This window comes from Pyxicephalus adspersus, chromosome 5 (genome assembly GCF_032062135.1).
Source record: "Pyxicephalus adspersus chromosome 5, UCB_Pads_2.0, whole genome shotgun sequence".
Classification (NCBI taxonomy): Eukaryota; Metazoa; Chordata; class Amphibia; order Anura; family Pyxicephalidae; genus Pyxicephalus; species Pyxicephalus adspersus.
In genome coordinates this window covers 62654823-62676917 of record NC_092862.1, presented here as the reverse complement: position 1 = coordinate 62676917, position 22095 = coordinate 62654823, and the positions used below count along the sequence as shown (strand labels likewise).

General features: G+C 35.4%; 1 protein-coding gene across 1 annotated transcript in view; it reads right to left on the bottom strand.

Moving 5' to 3' along the window:
- Positions 1-22095, bottom strand: part of LOC140332061 (uncharacterized) — a 102290-nt gene that overhangs the window by 66771 nt on the left and 13424 nt on the right. Inside the window, exons 2-9 of the mRNA XM_072413358.1 lie at positions 20241-20333; positions 18141-18227; positions 16090-16262; positions 14582-14658; positions 13170-13287; positions 10121-10360; positions 5366-5629; positions 1766-1973 (exon numbers count right to left, since the gene is read on the bottom strand). Coding sequence (XP_072269459.1) covers positions 1766-1973; positions 5366-5629; positions 10121-10360; positions 13170-13287; positions 14582-14658; positions 16090-16262; positions 18141-18227; positions 20241-20333 — 1260 coding nt within the window. The remainder of the gene's footprint in view (positions 1-1765; positions 1974-5365; positions 5630-10120; positions 10361-13169; positions 13288-14581; positions 14659-16089; positions 16263-18140; positions 18228-20240; positions 20334-22095) is intronic.

The window sequence follows — 22095 nt, the reverse complement described above, 5'->3', positions numbered from 1 at the left end:
ATTAACTGTGACCGCACAGTTCCCACGGTCCAGGAATCCCACAATGACATTATGATTCATAATGTCATTGTGGGATAACCTGTAAAAAATAAAAAAAAACAAGTTTAAAATAAAAAACACATACAAAATAAATAATTTAAGAAAAAAAAAAATTTTTTTTTTTTCTTCTGAATTTTTGCTGTTGAATGCAGCAAAATTCGGTTCGGGTATACCCGAATTTGAACAGCCATATTCGGGTCGAATATAGGGACAACCCGAATTCGAACATCAACACTAATAGCTACATATGGGGACTTTGCAAAACCACTGTGTTCATTTCTACTATTCATTAATATAATTTACTATATGGAAAGATGATTGGACTGGAAAGTTAAAATATATTTCATAGGACTGGTTGGGGAGTAGATTGTGGCTTTTATGTATGATGTAGGCCTAAAAAAACTGTATAACAACAAAGTATTGGCTTTTCTTTTAACTAGAAGTAGATAGTTACAGTCAACTGGACTTGTTTTGTAAAATGAAAGGGATGTTTTACAACGTATCCATACTTCTTTAGTTTTAATGTATTTCAGAAAAATGCACTAGTATTCATAACTTATTGCCTAAAAAGTGTTGGCTTGACAGCTGTCATTATTTGGTGGCTGGGTTGGCTAAGCCCTAATATACCTCGCATTGATTGGTATAGTAGACTGGGGGATGATGCAAAATGCCATCTTCCAGTAATCAGATTGGCTAAACCCTACTATACTTTGACAGGTATAGTACAGCTCATATATATATATATATATATATATATATATATATATTTATATTTATATTTATACATTTGTGTGTGTGTGCAAGCACCTCTAGTGCCCAAAGGAACCTCCTCCAGGCCACCAGTCGAATGTTGGTGGCATTAAGGAGTATTCCAACATGAAGAAGGAGACCAGAAGCCTGTTATTATTGTACCCACTCATAATAATGATGATATGGTAAAAAAGGGGGTTACTATTGTATTACTGTGCCCAATGATACAAGTAAAAATCGGGTTATTATTGTAACTACTAACATCATTGAAGGGAAAATTATTATTTTACCCACTGGTGGCAATAAAGTGTGTGTGTGGGAAAGGGGGATTAAATAATATACAGCAATAATGAAGAAGTGTATTTTTGCACTTACTGACACAAGTGTAAGGGGGTATTATAACTGTTGGCATAGAAACCAATAAAAGAGTGGGGGTTAATATTGTACCCACTTACTTCAATAAAGGGGAGGGGTAATTATTGTTTTTACTGACACCAGTGAGGGGGGGTTATTATTGAACGTACTGACATTAGTAGGGGTACACACTGACACCAATAAAGTGTGTGGGAAGATGCTTAAAGTTGCTTACACTACACATGGTAAGGGGTATTTTTGGTTAGGGTGAGGGTTATTATTTCGCCATCATTCAGCTCTGTCACCCAGATGTAACTTGGCAGCCTTCTGGACTTTTAATGTGAACAAAAAACTTGCAATTTATGTAGATAAAGCCATTAAGAATTCAGCTACAACCTGATCAGAATGCTTTCTTATCAACTTTGAGAATGATTAGATCCACAATGCCTGCAGATACATAGATAAATGGTGTGGTGAGGCCTTGTATTAAAACACATCTACTGTTTAACAATATAAACAGGGATGTTCATATCCTGGCCACAGGTTAATTTCAAGAAACACAAAGTACACAAAATTCTTACATTCTTTAGTATCCTTATTGACTATCATTTTGTTAAAATACCTTGTGAGTAAGTGAAATGAATACTTGAATGTGTTCCTTGGTAATGACATGATTGTTTACAATTATCTCTTCTTAAGTGACTTTGTATGCCATTTTCATTGTCTGGCTTCTTCTCATTATAACTTGCATAGGTCAGAAATTCTTGAGGTAGCTGAACAAAAATGTCAAATTCCTTCTGTTCATTTATGAATAGTGGCAGTTTTATGATCTAAAGTAAAACAGAATTTTAAATGTAACCAGGACCGAAAATTATGTAGATAGCATATATAAATCAATGTCTCATATAAGTATATGGTATCTTTTACTGGGTTACAATTTACTTGTGATGGAATTAAATGAATACAACTACAGATATCAGGGAATGTTTGTCCTGTTTAGTCATCTAGGGATGAACTGGGAAAAAAATTGTGAACCTGCCTTTTATATAAAAAGGTGTTTGTACAATTTAATGCATAATATTGTTAATAGCCTAGTATTGGATTGGTAACTGTGGAAATAATACATTCAGTTGCAGAACCATCCCAGCCAACTCCAGGAGATCAATGAATACCTGATATGACTGCTGTGAGCTTCCAGTTAAGGTGAACTGTGCTGGACACAGTGCTTAGTTCTATTCTTATGAAAGCTGCCTAAATCAGGGGTCAGCAACCTTTACTATCAAAAGAGCCATTTTGCCTCCTCTTCCACTAAAGAGAAATAGTCTGGAGCCGCAAAACATAACACAGTTTATAAACTTTTAAAAGTTTTAATATTTATTTAATTTTACCTGTTACAACAAGTGTGCATGTGTAGGCCTACTTTGAAATAAATTAAACACTGAACTATGCCCCTGGAAGCCTCCAGCTTCTAACGTATCATCCTGTTACATTACAAGCTTGAGGCTTCTAACGTAACAGGGTAGATTTTTTTGATGGGCAGAGTTCTTTATGTTCTGACGATGCCTTAGCGATGAAATTTTAAGGGGTGTTAGCCACAGGTGTCCCTCATTTGCAGCTTTAATTTTGTTCACCTGTACCCCCCAATCTTGAGTAATTGGGGTTCAGGTGCTAGAAGCCTCCAGCAATGTGTAACAGGGTAGATTATTTTGATGGGCAGAGTTCTTTTTTTTCTGACGATGCCTTAGCGATTCAATTGTAGGTGGTGTTAGCCATAAGTGTCCCCCACTTGCACCTCTATTTTGGTCACCTGTACCGCCTCCCCCCCATTCCAGAGAAATTGGGGTTCAGCAATGTGTAACAGGGTAGATTTTTTTGATAGGCAGAGTTTTTATGAATTTTTAGGAGGTGTTAGCCACAGGTGTCCCGTACTTGCACCTCAAATTTTTTTCACCTGTACCCCCGTTTCCAGATAAATTGGGGTTTAGGTGCTAGAAGCCTGCAACAATGTGTAACAGGGTAGGGGTTTTTTGATGGGTGGAGTTTTTAGGAGGTGTTAGCCACAGGTGTCCCCCACTTGCACCTCTAATTTTGTTCACCTGTACTTCCTTCCTGTTCCAGAGAAATTGGGGTTCAGGTGCCTCCAGCAATGTGTAACGGTAGATTTTTTTGATGGGCAGAGTTCTTTATGTTCTGATGATAGCCTAACAATTAAATTTTAGGGGGTGTTAGTCACAGGTGTCCCCCACTTGCACCTACATTTTTGGTTTTGTACATCTCCCCATTCCAGAGGAATTGGGGTTCAAAGGAGGGGGATGTCATTGTACACACCCATTTGTACATGCCCCGTGGTAGATTTTTTTCACTGGTAGATTTTTTTCATTAGAACACCGGATAGGGAATCCCCCTCCTCCGCAGTGTCTTGGGAGGAAGGGGATCCCCCATCAGAGATCTCCCCGCGGCAGCTGAAGGGAGCCACAACAAGGAGGCTGAAGAGCCGTATGCGGCTCCGGAGCCGCAGGTTGCAGACCACCGGCCTAAATCATTGAGATATGAAGCTTGTCCATTGTGAAGATCTACTAGGATGTAGAACAGTGTTACTCAACCAGGCGTTAGTGGAATCCTAGAGTTCTTTCAGGAGTTTCTGATCTGTGTATCTAAAATAATAAAATTAGGTGATAGGATGTTTTTTTTAGATCTGTGTTGGCTAAAAAACTGGCCAAGTATGCCACAGCCTTTCAACAAATGTTATTTTTGTTTTAATATACACATTTCTTGAAATTGTTCATTTTTTACAATTTGTTCTAAACTTAGTGCGGACTAATAAAAAAAGAAGAAAAGTAAAAGTGCTGAATATGCATACCATACACCAAGCACAGTTAATTTGGGGATGCATTTCCAAACAGTCACTGTATTACAGAAGGGTTAGGTGGAATCAGCATGTTTGGAATTTGCAGTATATTTTTGTACCCCCTTCCCCCAACCCCATACCTGTGGTTATAGTTCAGAGACTTACCAGTTCTTCTTAGGACTACTTTTTTGTTTGTGTCAGCATCAACTAATTAGCTGCTTGCATTTTTTTTTGTTATATTTATTTTGTTTGTTTGTTTTTACTTTTATCCAAATGTGCTGTACTTTTTGGTAGGTTAAAATTTTGGGTGGGGTTTAATGTTTCAGAGTCTTCTTTTTGGAAAGGGGTTTTTTGTATAAAGTGGCAAATCCTCCCTTTCCCTGACAGTGCAGACCTTCTCACTTTCATTAAAATGGACAAGTCTTAAATTACTGATGAGCACAACAATTTATCTCAAAGTTTGTAGTCTAACCAAGTGCTCAGACACTGTAATGGTGCCATACAATTTTTTCATAGTTGGACCCATGTTTGAATCCAAACAGCATCAACAAACATTGTCACAAGTAGGAGGGTAGTAGTTCATTATCCTATGAACGCCCTGAGCTTACAGAGGTATTTGACACATAACTTCAATTGATAAATAGTGGATCTGTTAAAGTTAAAGGGTGTGAGCTAGCAAGAGAACCTATGAATCTGATCATTTAAAAAAACAGCTGTTTTACAATATGGAAATCACACCAAAACATGTGACCGGGCCCTTTCTGTGTACAAATGTAAGTGCTGCTCATCTTTTGTAACTACCCTGCAAACACTCCAGTAATTGCTGACATTTCTTGGGGTACTAGGGTTAGCTGATGATGACAACCATGGCCATGCCTGTGTAATATTTATAATATAAATAATGTTTGTATTCTTATAGTTGTCATTTATGTTCTTTCTCCACTCATTTGATGTGTTTTGTTCTTTCCTATTTTCATTCTCTATTTTGTGTCTATTACTCAAATGTCCAGCACATCAAAAAAACATCCTTTTATCTTAGGACACCTATCGTGTATCATACTGACAACAACTATACATAATGTATGAAAATCTACCATCTATTTAAAATAACATAAAGCAATAATATATAATAATTAATATATAAGTCAATAATACTATTCAACAAATGCATCTGTACATGTTACAGCATGGATAAAATATTATTTGTTTATAGCAGAAAAGTGCAATGGATTGGAGGTTCACCTAGAACTCAGAATACCTCTACTTGCATCTTCTACCATAAAGCTACAATTTTTTTAACTTGTATACATCTAATACATTTTAAGTTTACTAGACTATATTTTTATTTTATATATAAATGTAAAACTCTCATACCTGAAAATATAAGTTACAAAGCCAGTGATCCAAATCTGTTGCAATTAGATCTTCAACTTTATTGAAACGATCAATCCTGGAATCATAATGTCCTCTTAAAAGTGGACACCTGTACTTTCCTTCTAAAACATTCAGATTGTTGTCACAGAGCGGGAAGATTCCCCATCCCACTGCTCGATCTATGTATGTATCTTTTCCATGAAGGAGGTAGAGTTCAAGAAGCAAAGTCATTCCAGACTTTATTTTCTTTTCAGTGGGCAGCAGCTATAAAAAATGTAAACAGGAAAGCTGTATTCAGTAATTAATGCAAGCTGAGAGCTCCTTCCAAATCTACCCAGCTGGAAAATTATTAAAGAGGAGAGCCACACACATCAAAGGAAATTCAAAAAGCGTTTCTGTCATAGGTCCCAACATTACTTGTGACAATCACTCATTTTTTATCATGCTTTATATCTCAAACTTCTAAAATGGCTTTATGTGCCCTTCCATTTAGTAATAGTTTTAAAAATGGGAATTTACTTTCAAGATCCAGTGTTTCTGTAGGACATCAGGAACTAATTATTGCAGGTATATGGACATAATACATATGGGTGCCTAAAGCTTATTTTTCCTAAAATATTTTATGTTTCCCTTTTTCCTCTATGTTAAAGAATTTCTGCAATATCTATCTATCTATCTATCTATCTATCTATCTATCTATCTATCTATCTATCTATCGTTTATTTTTATATATGTCTTGTGTGATTTTTTTTTAATATACAGCTTATTTCTTTGTATTAAAGCTGCACAATATATTGCATGCATTATGAAAATATATTCATGTGCCTTATAGTGATACAAGCTAAAACAGAAGGATCTGTTCAGTAGGGCTATAGCCTTGTAGCGGCCCCTATTAAACCATTAACAGTATCAGATTTCATTTAAACCAGGCATATTCTTCTATAACTGTTAGAAGAAAGATTGAAAGCATTATACACCAATTAGTTACAAAGTATTTTTATTAAAGGTAAGTATTTTTAGTTACATAAGGTTAATGAAACTTTAAACACAAGGCACATACCAATGACATCAGGGCAGTGTATATAATTGGGTTAAACCAAGCAATTAAAATGTCTGGAATGGAAGGCACATTTCAAAATATTATTGTATGTTTTGGAAAAAATAGTAATACAATAAAAAATGATTATACTAGTTTGCATAGCAATACACAGCAGACAACCAATTGGTTTCCTTCCCAAAGTCCTGGGGCAATTTTGCACTGATAGCTGTTCCAGTGGAGTATACAATCTAATGATTCTTCAACAGTAATGCAAAGGGAGTTAGCCAAAATACCAACCTGAATGTCTTGTATTAAACCATATAACCAGCCAATGTTTTATTGGGGGTATTTATTCTGGGAATTAGCCTTGGGATAGAGTATAGTAGTTTTTGAAGCTGTACCACGATGAAGTTTGAGTTCAAATGATTGTGCAGTTCCCAGTATTTGTCAGACTTATTGAATGTACATAGATTTGACCAAGAAGAGATGACCTGGGATTCCCTGCACTATTAGACAGAACAGGGAACCTGTCATCAAGTCACATTGTTGGTCATTGCTCCTTGTGACTGATTTGGATTTAAAATGACTTACTCTTGTTCATTCATTCATTGGTATGTCTTTATGTTTTTATTTTATTAAAGTTTTTTTAATGCGTAGGTTTATTTTTTTGTCTTAACTCCTTCTGGGAATGTGGCTCAACTCTGTGTTACTGGGGTGAAAATCTAGGCACCCCTTCTTGAAATAAGCTTCTAAAATCCCTGAAAAAGGCTCACATTCTTCTTGAGAGCATTGAATGTGACAAAAAAATAAAATGGCTGCCGTCCTTTTCCTGCTAAGAAAATTGCATAGCCAAATAACGGTCTTGTTTGTGCTTGAAAATAAATGCCATGCAGCCTGGCAGGATGCCTAGACTGGTTAAATCTAAAGGGAACTCAACACAAAAACTATATGCAGCTTTAAAGCATCCTTCTAAGCACATTATTAAAGGGATTTGTTTTTTTTTTTTAGGGTTGCCTTCAAAGCCACATGGCCAGACCTTCTTCCCACCAAATAGCACTAGTAATGGGCGAACAGGCCAGACTCCCCATGACTTTTATTTGACAGTAGTTTGTCTGTTAGCCACAAAAATACCACAAATATAAATGAGTGTATCATCTCTCTTAGACTTGGGGTTTTCTGTGCTAGGTTTGAAGAGAGTCAAGGACCTTCACTGACCAATTTGGGACCCCAGCATCTTTGCCCAATATTATTGTCTGTGGCCCCATTCAACGTGCCACCAGCAGCACAGGAATTGAGGGAGAACTTCCAGGAAGAACACAGAAATAATTTATAAGCAGCTTTTTACTGTTGTCTACGTCCTTGTTGGGATTTTTATCAAAATTGTCACTGAGACCAGATATGAAATCAAAATCTCTACAGCAAGGCATCAAGTTTTCTGACAGCTATAAAACAATGAAAATAAAACTTAATTACTTTTGAGTTACTGGGTTACTGGTCTTTTCCAATCTAAGCTTTGCACACTATTTGTGTATAATGGAATCATTTTGCTAGTTGAAATGTTTTAAAAACGTGTCTTGTGAGCACATTTTTCTGTTTCCAAAAAAAAAACATAATTTTCTTTAAATGTGTATTTGGTGTTTATATAGTACAATGTTGGGCAGTGCATGATTGCAAATGTATATTTATACATTACATTAAAATATTGTGCTATTGCTATTTGCTACCACTTTGCACTTAAAAAATGACTTTCACTTTTTTTTTCCTTGAGCTACATTCTCTGCAAAGTTTCTGCTCTAGTTTCCTGTAGAAACACCATGTATTTGGCACTTATTAAAATCATTTCCATTCTCAGATGGATGCTGACATACAGAAAATAACCTCTTAGGAAGTGGTGGTCTCATCATCTTTCAAAAATGAATACCTCAGGTCATGTTAATCAATTTCTGATATATGTAGTTTGCAGAAAGCACTTCTGGGAAAGGAATTGTGGGCATGACTAATAGTGACAAGCATATGAATCCCATTCTCCATACATTTTAGAACTGGTCCATTCTAGAAGACTTTACCTTCTGAAGTATTAAAGAGACCTTAAATAAAAAATAAAAATCAAGCATTTTTTTCTTCCTTCAAGCATAAAAATTGAATCACATTAATTTTGAAAGACTACTATATTTTATACTCTGAGATGAAATAGCTGTACACCTAGTGACTACATGACAAGTGTTCTGGAAACTGCAAAAAGGGGCACTAAATTTTTCACAGAATTTGCACATCATTATAATAAACACGTGGTGCCCTTTTTACAATGAATATTAAATGTCAGGTATGATTTCCATTCATGTACATTACTAAAATAGCATCTCTAGTCTTGTTAAACTTTTTTTTTTTAATTTACCATCTGTACAATATCTAAAGTGAAACTCAAGTCTACAGCTGAATACATGTTGTATCCTCAAAAAAAAAAGTTGCACTGTTCAGATTTTAATAACCCTGACCTCACCTTTCTCTTTTGCTTTTAGAATAATACAGTTTGGTTAGGAACCTGTCCCAGTTATAAACACACAGCATTAACTCTTTGTAATTCCCCTTCTAAAGGGCAGCCGCTACTAGGTTATGGATGTATTGCTAAACCTCAGTCCCAGGCCTACTTATCTACATTGGGGCAGAGGATCAGCCAAACACTATTTGTTTTTAATTTGTCCACAAGTGTATGACTAATAAAATAATGAGAATTCGTCAAAAGAGGAATTGTTTTTTTTTTTTTTTTAAACTACACTTGAATGGGTTCTTGTGTTTAGAACCACTGCAATGAATGTAATAGTTCTAAATAGTTTGTAATGCCTTCCTGAAGATTATCTGTCATAGTCACCTGATTAGCTAGCTTTTTCATGTTAAAGCATATCTAAAACTAAAAACCAAAACTAGAATAATGAGATTTGTAGAAACCCCTCCCTACAGTGTGTGATGAAGTTTGCATTTTCTTATTAGCACTGTAATGCAGCTTTCTGTCTGCATAGTAAATGCAACAGGTATAGCTTGGATACTAATAGTTACATGTGGTACACTGTCGTGGCCACCATTCTTCATGTAACTATTTGGGTGGTTTTTACGTTAAAGCAGAACTAAGCCTAAACATTAAATTGCTAGCAGGTAGGTACCTGCAGAAGGTAAAGGCATTGTCCCTAAAAAAAATTTGGGTTTGGCAATAGTCAGAATGTGACCTGCTAAAAAAAAAATTGTGGAAGTCATTAGTCAGTTTTAACAAAGGAACATAAATTACTGTAGTGCAAAGAATTGTTAAAAATGTATATTAGGATAATATCTTTTATCCACAACCACTTACCTTTAGATTTTACCCTTTTGCATTATGTCCTATTAGTTCTACATACCTTTGAACCTACCACTTGGTTAATTGTCTTTCCCAGCACATTTTATTCACACTACTATTGTTCTGCATTCTTTTTTGACAGATTACATACATTTTGTTATTCATCCCTATTATTTTTTTTTTAAACACTAAAAAATTATTAAAGTAAAAAATGCATCATTAGGTTATTTGCAAAATGGGCAGTTCTTCGTAACTTGATGACTTGCATGTGGTAATCTTTAAACTGCAGTATCAAAACAACTTATAATCATTAAGTAAAAATAGACATATATATTGCAGTTTTGAACAATTTTTAAACAAAATATTTATATTAAAAAAATGAACTTACAGTATGTACAGCATGGTGTACAGTGATTTCCACATCATGGAATTGACCCCTATGGTAAACTGGCAAAGTTGTTTCAGCCCATAGATGATCCTTAACTTTAGACCACTGAAGAGCATGCCCTCCCGGTCGACTAAGAAGAGAAGTTTTCATGACATAATGACCCTTGGGTATCTTATCTTTAACCCCACGTAGGCATTTCAAGAGTATTTGTATAGGCTGGGGTCTGTCGGTCCAGTTCCCCTGAAAGAAATAAGCAGTTATTAGACTTATAACTCTGTAAAGATGTCAGATTCATGTGGTAGAAATTATTGCTAGGGATCTTTTCTAGAGATCGTAAGTGCTATACAGACAGTGCTATTCAATCAGTTAGTGGAAGGAAGGGAAGAATTGGTGAGGTCCCATTGCATCGTCCTCTATAGGAAACAGTGGTGGTCATTAGCTGTTGGTCATTCTGTGATCCTGCAGCGATTCGCAGAAGGGCTGCACTCATTTTTGACAGCCAGGAGTGTGCATCAAGGGGTCAGACCCTCCAAAGCAATAGGTTATTTGGCTTATATGTCTGGGCGGACTGCAAAACATTTGCCCTACACCTCCCCCTTGCCCATTTAGTGGATGGTACTGTGTTTATTATGAAGGAGTGGTTTTTGAAGGGTGTTTTTATGATCCCAGGATTGTCTCATGGATTTGTCCCTAACATTCTTCCCGATGAAGCAGACAATAATATCTGAAACACGTTGAAGTGTATATAGAGACTACATACCGGTCAACAACAATTTGCAAATAAAAACAGCAATGTGATAGATTGTTCAATTGTAATTTTATTATTTTGGGAAATAAAGCTGGCATTTTATTGTTTGAATTTAGTACATATGTTTTTAAACCAGTATGCCTGAAAAATCCTGTTATGCTTCTTTTGGTATATTCGGTTATCATATTCTGCCAAACTAAAGCCATTTACTTGTAATTTCATCTGAGATGTGAAATTCAGGCAAATATGAAAATCGCAGTACACATGCATGTATGTATTCATTCATTAAAAAGCATAAATTGCATCTGGAAATAATTTTAGTATAATTGCTTTAAATATATTATTACACAGATTTTACATAATTCCCTACACAACAAACAGCAAACTAATGGAAGAAATGCCTGCCTATCAAGTACCTACATAATGTATTAAGGATTACAGGAGGGGAGAGCATGGTCAGCATTTCACTTGATCATAGTCCAGCAACTGGAGGTGCAGAATTATAGAATCTGAACAGATGTTTAAGCCTTTTAATATAGTATAAAGGTATATATACACAAAGTGTGTGTGGTTATTTATATATATATATATATATATATATATATATATATATATATCTCAATCATAGGTAGGTGATAACATTAAATTTTGGATTTACTTTCTCTTTCTTTTATTGGTGACATGGTGACCAGAATGATTGGAGTGATGAATAACACGAACACCAGTATCTACATAGCAGTGGCTATAACCCATCTCCAATTAAATATATCCAAATACGTGGTGTCTGGGCTTTCGATTTTTTGCTGTACTGTTAAGGAGGAAAGGTCTGTCTCCAGGTGAGTCTGCTTGTTTATTGCTATACATGTGCTATAGTTGGAAACTCAGATAGTTTAGAGTTAAAAACTACACCTACTAAGTGCCTTGAAGTGGCAGTGGGGCTACCACATGACTTATTTCAAATACATGCAAATACAACAGTATGGTAGAACCAAAAGATTAGTTGGTTTTGTTAATCAATGCTAGCTTGAATGTGCCATGGGGACTCTCTTTGCAATAATATAAATAAATACATATATATATATATATATATATATATATATATATATATATAATCTTAGATTGTAAACTCTACTGGGCAGGGTCCCCTCTGCTTCTCCTGGCGCCATATAAATACTGTTTAATATTATTAATAAGAAGAAAATAATTGAAGCAATAAATATTTATATACATAAAAATACATTCTAAGCGCTTTTGGGCAGGGTCCTCTTTATTCCTCCCGTGCCATTATTGGTATCTGCCTGTCATTTGCAATCCCAATATACAGCTCTGCGCAATATGTTGGTGCTATATAAATGCAGCTCCTTATTATTAATATTATTATTATTACTCGTATTAATAATAATATTTTAAAATAATATATACAATAATTTTTATATATATATTTGCTGTCAAGATAAAGTTCTACTTTAACATATGCACTATGCAGAATGTGTAATCACATGTTTATGTTTTCCTATGTTTCACATACAAGATATATAATATCCTGTAGATGCTCTATGTAAGGATCGTGGATGCAGGCAGATTTGACTATTTAAAACATTCAAAATAAGCATTTATGAATTATATATAGAAATATATTTTGTAAGCTCAGCATGCCAAATGTGACATTTTAAATTTTAAATTCCTTAGCAACAGTAATTTTGGAAATGTCATGCAAACAAAGAATTTGTAATTTTCTTCTGAATTGACTGTGTATGCCCAGCTAGTTATCCCTTTCCTGGTTTCCCTGGTTGCTTCAAGTGAGCAAGCCATAAAAACTCTTTATCTCTCCGAAACACAGCAATTTAGAAGATAATCAAATAGTGACTGGGGGGCACAAACGCCAGTCTAGGAATTAAACCACAATCTCTCTTACATTTACAACCTTCCTCAAAGCAAGTGTCAGATGAGGAGAAAGAAAAGAAGATAGAACATTCATCACATACCAATCCTGTCTCATTTACATGGTGGCACAGCTGCCTCTTGTCCTGCTGAAAGAAATTCTTTGGCCAGCCCTGACAAACTCCTCTGAAGGACTGTAGCCATGCCCAAATGATTCACAGCTAATACTATCAGACAGCCTACTTAAGTATTGCTAGAATTTGGGTTGAAAAGCAAATACAATTGACTTAAATTGCTAACCTCACAGAATAATGAACCAGAGGGAAAATATAAATACCAAAAACATCAACACTTGGGGAAGATCAATAGAATTGATCTGGTCTTTAGAATCAACAACAGAACATTCATGTAGGATCTCACCTTCCAGCAAAGACCTGCTGCTCCATTTGATTCATTATTCACTTTGGAGATGTTGCCAAGCTTGGCTAGAATTTCTTCTTTGTGGGCATTTGCTGCATTGAACAACTGGCTTTCTGTTCTGCATCAGTCACAGGAAGCAAAATAATCATACAGAGCACAAATGAAATGCATTTGCCTTTTGAATTTACAGGGCAATTTGGTTTCCTTTCAATAAAAAGCAATTGGTAAACAGAGGGGAGAAATGATACAGAGCAGCAAAGTCAAGAAGAAATGTTCTTAAGAAGAAATATGAAATGTTCTAAATCTAAAAACTTTCCCATAGTATCAGTTATAAACGATGTTAAATGCAAAAATAATTTAATAAAAAAAACTTTTTTTTTCACATTTAAACATTTCACAAAAAACCTTTAAGAGTTACTGAAGTAGTAAACAGTTTCAACCTAACAAGCAGTAAAATTGACAGCTGCAATCTAGTAATCTGGTTAAGGAAAATGCAAGAGACTGATAATATGTAAATGGCATTAAAAAATAAATCAATGTTGAATTAATAAATAAAAGCTGCAAAATGTGTGTTATTTATCTTTTCCTGGAAAAGCTATACATTTTCCTTTTTTATGTATTTTATATTTAGTATTAACAACATTTTTTAAGGATTGTACAATTTAGACACAAGTTTAGCTTGTCTTTTCAACTGACACTTTACTAAGATTTCACCTAAGTTTTCATCTACTTGTTTAATAAATTTTCATGAATCAATGTTTTATAGAAATCCAAAACTGTACTGGAGCGTACTGCTTACATTTCTCTCTCCCTTGAGTGATTGGCCAGGGTCCCCACATTTACTAGGGCCCCAAATGGCAGAATGGCAGGGGTGCAGGGAGCTGAAATGTTGTGTATTTAGGGCCCCTACCTAATATCCGCTAAGGACCATCCCTGTCTCCTTACTATTATGAAAGTTGGTATTGTGGAATAGAAATAGCACTGGGTGGTTACTGTGTTTTAGCAACCATCTTGGACAGCAGCAGCGGCTGCCAATTGTAGACATATCCTAACAGTGCTCACATTACTCCACTTTCAGTGCCAGTATACTAATAGCAACCACTGCTGCTTGCTGTTCTACAAACACGCTCCTACCATCTGTTTTAGTAGGAAGCGCCCATGGAACCTATTGACAAAGCAGCACAGGAGGTGATGAAATACAAATGCTGTATGTGGGCACATACAATGTTACCTGTGAAATTGACTAATTAAGTAAAGAATAATTAAAGGTCAAGAAAGCAATATTGTTGTCATTAATTTTGTTCATACTGCAAACATAATTATAGGGCACAAAATTCCAAACAGTTATTTGTTTTTTTCCTAACTAGCATTGTTGTGCTATAGAAAACATTGTGCATCTCAAGTGTACTTACTTTTTAAATGAATGATCAGATCTTCTGTATAATATCTTTCTTCCACTTTGAATGAAACCCTCCTGGCATTTGAAATCCTAAACCAATAAGACAGAATAACATTTTCATTATGTAAAGAAAGTGCTTACAAAGTCTATTTTAGCACATCTTTAATTTAGTAAATTGTGGGTGGTGGGAGGGGGGGATTAGGAAGAAAAACAAAATCTACTTGTTTCTACCAATGATGTAAAATTACAATGTGTTTTGAATTGTTATGTTTAAGGCCCATTGAAGTTCAGTGGAAGGTCAAGGTGTGAGTATATTCGGATAAAATGCATAGTTGCCACTTGCCATGGGCCCTGGATCCCGTGAAAGTCCTAGAATTTTAACGTTGTCATGTATTAAAAGGGGGGAGGTTCCAGATTTCAATGAGTCAATGACTTCCCCAACTACAAACCCACATAAATATACTTGAGAAGTCCCTAAATAACTCCTTACATCTCATTTGGAAATGGCATTACAAAAAATGCACTTTTAAGGCAATCCAAATAATGCTAATAAAGAATTTGTTACCATGTGTACCTCTAAGCTGTAGCTGCAAGTGTCCCCAATATATCTAGATAAACATTTACATATATTTGTATTTAAAACTTCACTAAAAAAATTCACTAAAAGAGTCAGTTCAAAGTGCCTTGTAACAAAAAATATTGTTGATTGTTGGGCTGTTAATAAGGTAAACTCAGATGCACCAGCCTAAAACCATTTTTTCTACCTATACATTTACTTCAATTTTTGAACACGTTTTTAAGAACATGTTCCCACTTGTAGTCTTTGCTTGGCTGTCATGTAGACCCATTGTTGCAGTATTTCCTGAGACAATGACCTAAAACAAACATGCCAATTAGAAGATCAGAATTCAATCAGTACTCCAGATCTTCATACTTGTTCTAGGTCAGGTCAACAAAAAGTGCTGCAGTCATGGATCAGCATGAAAACAATTGAGGTAATCAAAATATTACTTTCTACTTACTCTGTACAGGAGATATTCCAAACTATATTACACAATACACATATTGTTAATCTTTGTAGTGTTCCTACATCTACCATGACCTTCTAGGCCAAAGCACTAGGATTGCAAAGGAATAAAAAATCACAGAGGCGTTAGCGGTTTTTGTTTTTCTTGAGCTGTTACATGTTTAAACTGTTGAATCACAAAAGTAAATTTCCCCAAACCTCAAATACTTTTATCAGTTTTTTTCAGATACATTCCAGACCAGAAATGTAAAGCCTATGATGGGCAGATGACAAAAATCTTCAAATACTGCTGACATGTTGAGCAACATGTGCTGTTATGTCTACAAAGCGCCAGCGATCTGGAATGAATTGAAAACGTAAATGTTTTATTCTCTTCAGGAATACTAGTGGTCAGTGGGCCATAATGTATGTGTTCACGTCTGGCAAGCAAATCTGATAAGTAATGAAAAGTAATGCTAACAATGGCATTACTGAAATATTTGCTTAACTCTGACCTGTTCTTGTGAAAGGCTGCCAAGCATGATTATGTCATCCTGAGCATCCCTCTCAAACTCTTCAATGTAGCAGGGAATGGCCTCATCTTTTGGGAGGAAGTCATCACCAACACCGCTATATGCATCAGTCTGCACTGAAGTAGATGTGAGTGTAGAAACTAACCTGGTTTTACCTAAAATTTGTAAAGAGAAAAAAAAGCAAGCCAAAAAAGTTGTTATACAAGCAATGAACAAGACGTTTATTTATTTCTGAAATATTTTTCAACTTAACCACTTTAAATACCCAATAACAGATTTAAAAAGATAGAAATTTCCCCAGGAGCTGATTGGGTAGTTGTAGTGAACATAAAAGCAAAGAGTGATGCTTTGTTTAGTAACCACTAAATGTTTTCATTGTACATTAAATAGGGGTAAGAGGTATTATAATAATATAATAACGCAACCTAAAAAAAAATAAATGTGTACTTTGAAAACATAATTATAATGAATATGTAAAGTACTTGGTACTCTACTTAAGTTCTTAATAAGCTAAACATTTCTTTAGGTTCTACTTCATTGTATTTATCAGCTGTGATATAAAGATCTCCAGTTTTGTAAAAAAAAAAAAAAAAAAAAAAAAAAGCAAATATTATTTTTATTATATCTTTACTATTTCCTTACAAAAAGAAGAGAATTGTAGCTAAGCAACATGGGCAATTTTACTCTTACTCCATTGAACTGTGTAACCACATCACAATCATCCAATTTGAATCACTTAGATTTTAATGGGTACAAATAAAATAATTTCTTACAGAAGGTTAAATAGGTTAAATGCTTAACAATATAATTACCTTGTTTTTTAGCCCTTTAAGGTAATCTAGGCAAGGTAAAACAACACATTTACTTTAAAACCAGGCCCAGAAGCTGTTTATAATCTTCTTTTGTATGCTCTTCCACTGCTAGGTTCATGAAAGTAGCATACCATACCTTGTACTTCCAGACAGGGGCATGTGACTTACAAACCTTTAAAGCAGAGGTCCGCAAACTTTTTGGGCCACTAGGCCATTTATGGGGTAGGCAGGAGCCCACTAGGCCAGACTCTCTCTCGAGTCCTGCCCTAATGGCTCCACCCCCACTAGGAACACCCTCCTGTAGGGAAATCTTTATCCTCCGTATGCATTGCCGAGGAAAGGGAATGTTCCCTATTTACCACAGAGGCGGAAGTGTAAATAGTGAAGGGAGCCACAGCAAGAGAAGGTTTAAGAGCCGCATGCGGCTCCGGTAGTTTGTTCCGCCTAATCCCGGCCGGCAGCTCCGGAGGGATTCCATGGTTTAATTACAATATCCACAGCTTACATTATATTAGCATGGGGGTCAGTGGGAAGAATGCCTCCTACATTACTGGCCATTGGGAAGAATGTCACCCTTACAGTTAAATAAAAAGATCATTTGTGTCAGTTAAACTGACCTGTGAGTTGTAAATTGCTCATTCCTCGGTAAATCCCTATCATCCTCTGGAGGAATCCAAAGATTCCATGCAACCCTGGTTGAGAACCACTACCCTGGAGTGTCACATATTACCACAAGGTCAAACCAGGTAAAAGGAATTTAAATGATGTATGACAATCATGATATCGAAATGTGACAAAACATTTTCCTTTTTCTTTCACTGAAAGTCTTTCAACCAAAAAGATGAGACAGCAAGGCTTTCTAGGCAAAGAGCAGTGATGTGTGGTGTGAAGTATAATAACCCTTAGAAACCAATCACATTTCACCTTTCATCAGTTTAAACTGAACAATGAAAGATGACTGCTGATTGATCTCAGTGGGTAACTGCACTTTAAACCTGAATTTATCTCATGGAATAAATCCTCCATTGTGGTGACTGATGAGAATCATTCTAAATTAGATTACTTACCTTTACAAATAGCAAAAAATCATATTTAATAGATATCCAATGTTAGTTTCAACAGGAACATTGTTTTCCATGCGAATACTTTACTTCTGAGATATTTATGTTGTATTGTTGCCTTTATGTTTGCAAATGAATGCAGAAGAACTTGTTACATTACCTTGCAGATCCCCACTATCACTTTCATCACCATCTAGAAGATGAATCAGTTCATCATGAAGAATCTTTTCTTTTAGCTTCAAAGGCACTAAAGAGGAAGCACAATTCAGAATACAATATAACAAGATGTGTCATGGAAAAATAATACAAACTTTTAATCTGACATTTCAAACCAGTATTTCCTCTATGTTTACCTAGCTAACATGAATTTATTTTTTAAGTTTTGCCAACTGTCTTTTAAACAAAAAGTCAACAAAATTCAGGAAGCCTCCCAGATTAGAATCATTTCCCTGAAACTCAGCTAAATCCCATGAATGACGAAAACACAAAAGCACAAAGAAAAAGCATAAAAAGATTGTGAATAGAATACAAAGAAGAAAGCAGTCTAATGAAGTCATCCAAACCAATTTCACTTTGAACAAACATGGCATAAACAGTAAGATCTCTGTCATAAAAAATTCAATGCAAGACACTACACAGACAATAATGTTTTCTAAAATGTACAACATATAACAAACTAAAATGACAGTATTGGCAATATGGATTTCTTCTTCTTTTTGGGCATTTGATTTTCTTCAGATAGTGATCGGTACAGAACATATATGAATTGAACGTTGAACATGACCCAGGTAGCTAGAATATATGCCAACTTACCTAAACACATTTCACCCCTCTTCTCCCGCCACTTCCCGCCTCCCCCAGCAGTTTAGAAAACACATGACATAACCAAGCTTGGGAAAATGTCTTCTTTGACTCCTTTATTAACGCAACAACAATAATAAAAGCCATAACAACAATATTAATAGTAATAACCATAATCATAAGTAATAATTAACTTTAAACAATAGGACCAACAATAGGCCATGCAACATATGGCCATTAAGGCATCGAATTACCCCTTTCCAAGGTCCCAATCCCGCTCACTGCACGATAACCCTGGGGGCTGCACCCACCCTAACTTATGTTCCCAGCTGCAAACAGGCAACTGGCTCGAGAATGTGAAAACCACTCGCAGCCCCCCTTCCTAACCACCACTTTAAGGTGGTCTAAAGTAACCATACCCTTTTTAAGAGATCCCACACCTAAAATGGTTCTCCACACACACCCTTAAAAAATGCCCTCCATGAACTGTTCACCAATCCCTCTACCCCATTATCCCCATAACATAACAGAGCAGGTGGGTGGAAAGATTGCATCATGCTTAACTGATCCCCACACGTCTACTTACTCCCACTTTTCAATTTCTACTTATCTCTAACTATCTCATTCCTCAACTAAAAACCTAACCCCTTAACTTCTTTGCTTCCCTTAGCCCCCTGGTCATGACGGCCTTTTGCTGACCTCTTTCTTTCACCAGTTACAGGCCTCTCTATATGCTCAAAGATTTATAAACTATTGTAAACTAGCAATGAATAATTACACAGCTTCTGTTTTTGGATATAGCAGTAGAAGTCAAATAATTCTCAGTGTTTTAAGATATTTGATTTTTACAAAATTTTACAGCCAAAGAAAATGTCTGCCTCTGCATTTACCAACATAAGAATAGGAACAAGGAAGGCACTTAACTTACATACCTGTTTGATTTAATGGGATCTGCTCAATGAGTAAAGACTGCTCACTTAGCAAAGTGGACGCTCAATACTACCAAGCAGAGCTTTTTTTTCACTGCAATAAACCAATCATGTGTTAGCAAAAAATCATATGTGGTTGAGCAGTCAAAGTGAACAAAGTTACCTCCTATATTTATTAACATTTACTTTGCTAAGTGAACAGCTTCTACTCCTACCACAACTTGATGCAACTCTGTTGTTTATGGTGTTAAGAGTTCTTATTGGCTGATGGTCATCAATCAGTAGATTTACTGTAGTTGTCCTTGTCAAAGTAGATAGAGCTACCTGTTATGTACATTCAAGGGCTCACAATTGTCATTCACCTTGCCAACAAAAGTGGTTTGCATGGTAAACTTTGCTTTAGCTTTGACTGAGCAAAAGAATAAGACTGAAAAAGAATATTTGTCCCCTTTTTCTTTTAAATTGGTAAGTTTCCAATTTAAATATTTTTATCCCACTGAACAAAGCATTTGTAAACTAAAAGAGTTTACCTAATTCTATTTCTTCTTGTTTGTTTGTATCCATATTGTAATGCTCTGGGTTCATTTCAACTTTCACTGATGAATGTCTGTATGTTCTGTAACCTGTTAAGAGTAAATGAAGGCAATTTTAGTTTTTACTATGAACATAAAGCAGATTTTTTGAAAGTGCACATATTTTTGAACAATCATATACATTTTATTCAGGGCTTTCACCTGTCATGACATCAAAATGTAATTTCTACAAAGGTCACTTTCAGCCCCATTGTCAAGTGATACAGCCAGTACAAAACGTAGTTCTCATTAAACATTTGTGACACAGCAGTTTTGTTCAAAGGCATTGCTGGTCAACAAGTAAACCATAGTTATAAAATAAGTGAGACATTTTATTTATTAATATTGAAAAGTTTTATACCTTTAATGAGGGTGTAAATCAAATAAAATAATCCTGTATACCTATATACGTACATTTGGACAGCCAGATTTCAGGCCCACAATATATAAATTATATGTGGAGGGTGAATATTTTTTCTTGCAACATGGTAAATATTAGGCATGAGCAGCAAAATTTCAACTTTGAAACAAAATCTTTTGGGGTTTAAAAATAAAGCTGACAAACTTTTTAAGGTAAAAATTAGAGTCTGTTAGGAAACTGTACTTTACTCTGATTCTGCTTCCTTTTTGGATAGGTAACCCTTTTGTTGCCTTTTTCTATTGCATTAATGGTGCCAAATAATAAACCTCTGGCACTGCAGTAATAAATGAGTGATGGTATTACCCCAAAAATGTGGTTTATGACTTCACCTGACATTCCCTGCACTATTACTGTAGTACCAAGAATCTTTCCTTTAGCAGTGGTAATGCAGAAGGTAAACCTTGGCAGCTGTTTGGTCATCCAGTCTCCACCATACTTTTTGGGTGATTGTTGGGGCAATTGATGAGCTAGGTCACAGTGATTGATGTGGATTTTTATTGCTGGAAATTATGATTAAGGGGTAATTAAGTGTCTAAAATGAATAAATATAATATTAATTCAATAAATTTTCAGTGTTGGTATGCTTTTTTACAATCAACTCCTGATATTTAATTCCTGTATTCATTCCCATGTGAGGGGACTGTTATCTAGGGAAAAAAGGGAGCCTCATGGTTTCAACATAAGCCCTTCTAACTAACCTTCAAATTATACTTGGGAGGACAGAGTGTGCGAAAGAATTCCTTTCCCATTGGGGTCAATTATGTTTTTCTGCCCCCTTCCCCACTGCACGGTATACCCCCCTTCCGCAATGTTGAAAGACAATGGATTGACTATTAGCCGTAAGATGGACAGAATTTGTTAGATTTAGCCCCCATTGACTTCATTGAGTTTAGCAAATAGAAGCACATTTTTGATGATCCCAGGCAGTTTCTTTCCTCATTGATGACCAACAATACATGATTTGTGGTGCATCTCTAATATACACATAGACACCTCTAGGTGTTTACATTCCAGTTGCATGTGTAATTTCTGCTGCTGTTGATTATCAGTGTTCCCTTGATAATGTTTTTTATTTCTAAGACGACTACAATAAGGAAACATAAAAATGACTGAAATCCCTAGTAGTATAAAAAAAAAATAACAGTCTGAGGACTCTGATAAGAACTTGGCTCACACAACTACATTTCCAGCCAGCACCTAGTTTAGCCTTTCTTTTCTTTCCTCAACCAAAATAGAATAATGCATAGGAAAGAATAAAGGGTTAATAAGCAAGAGAGGTACAGTTATTTAGAACAACTTGTGGGGGAGGCTGAAACAATAATGCAAGCAGTAGTTCCTTTTCACAAAGACTAAATGAAACCTTGATAAGAAGCTGGGTTTAATTTATATTTC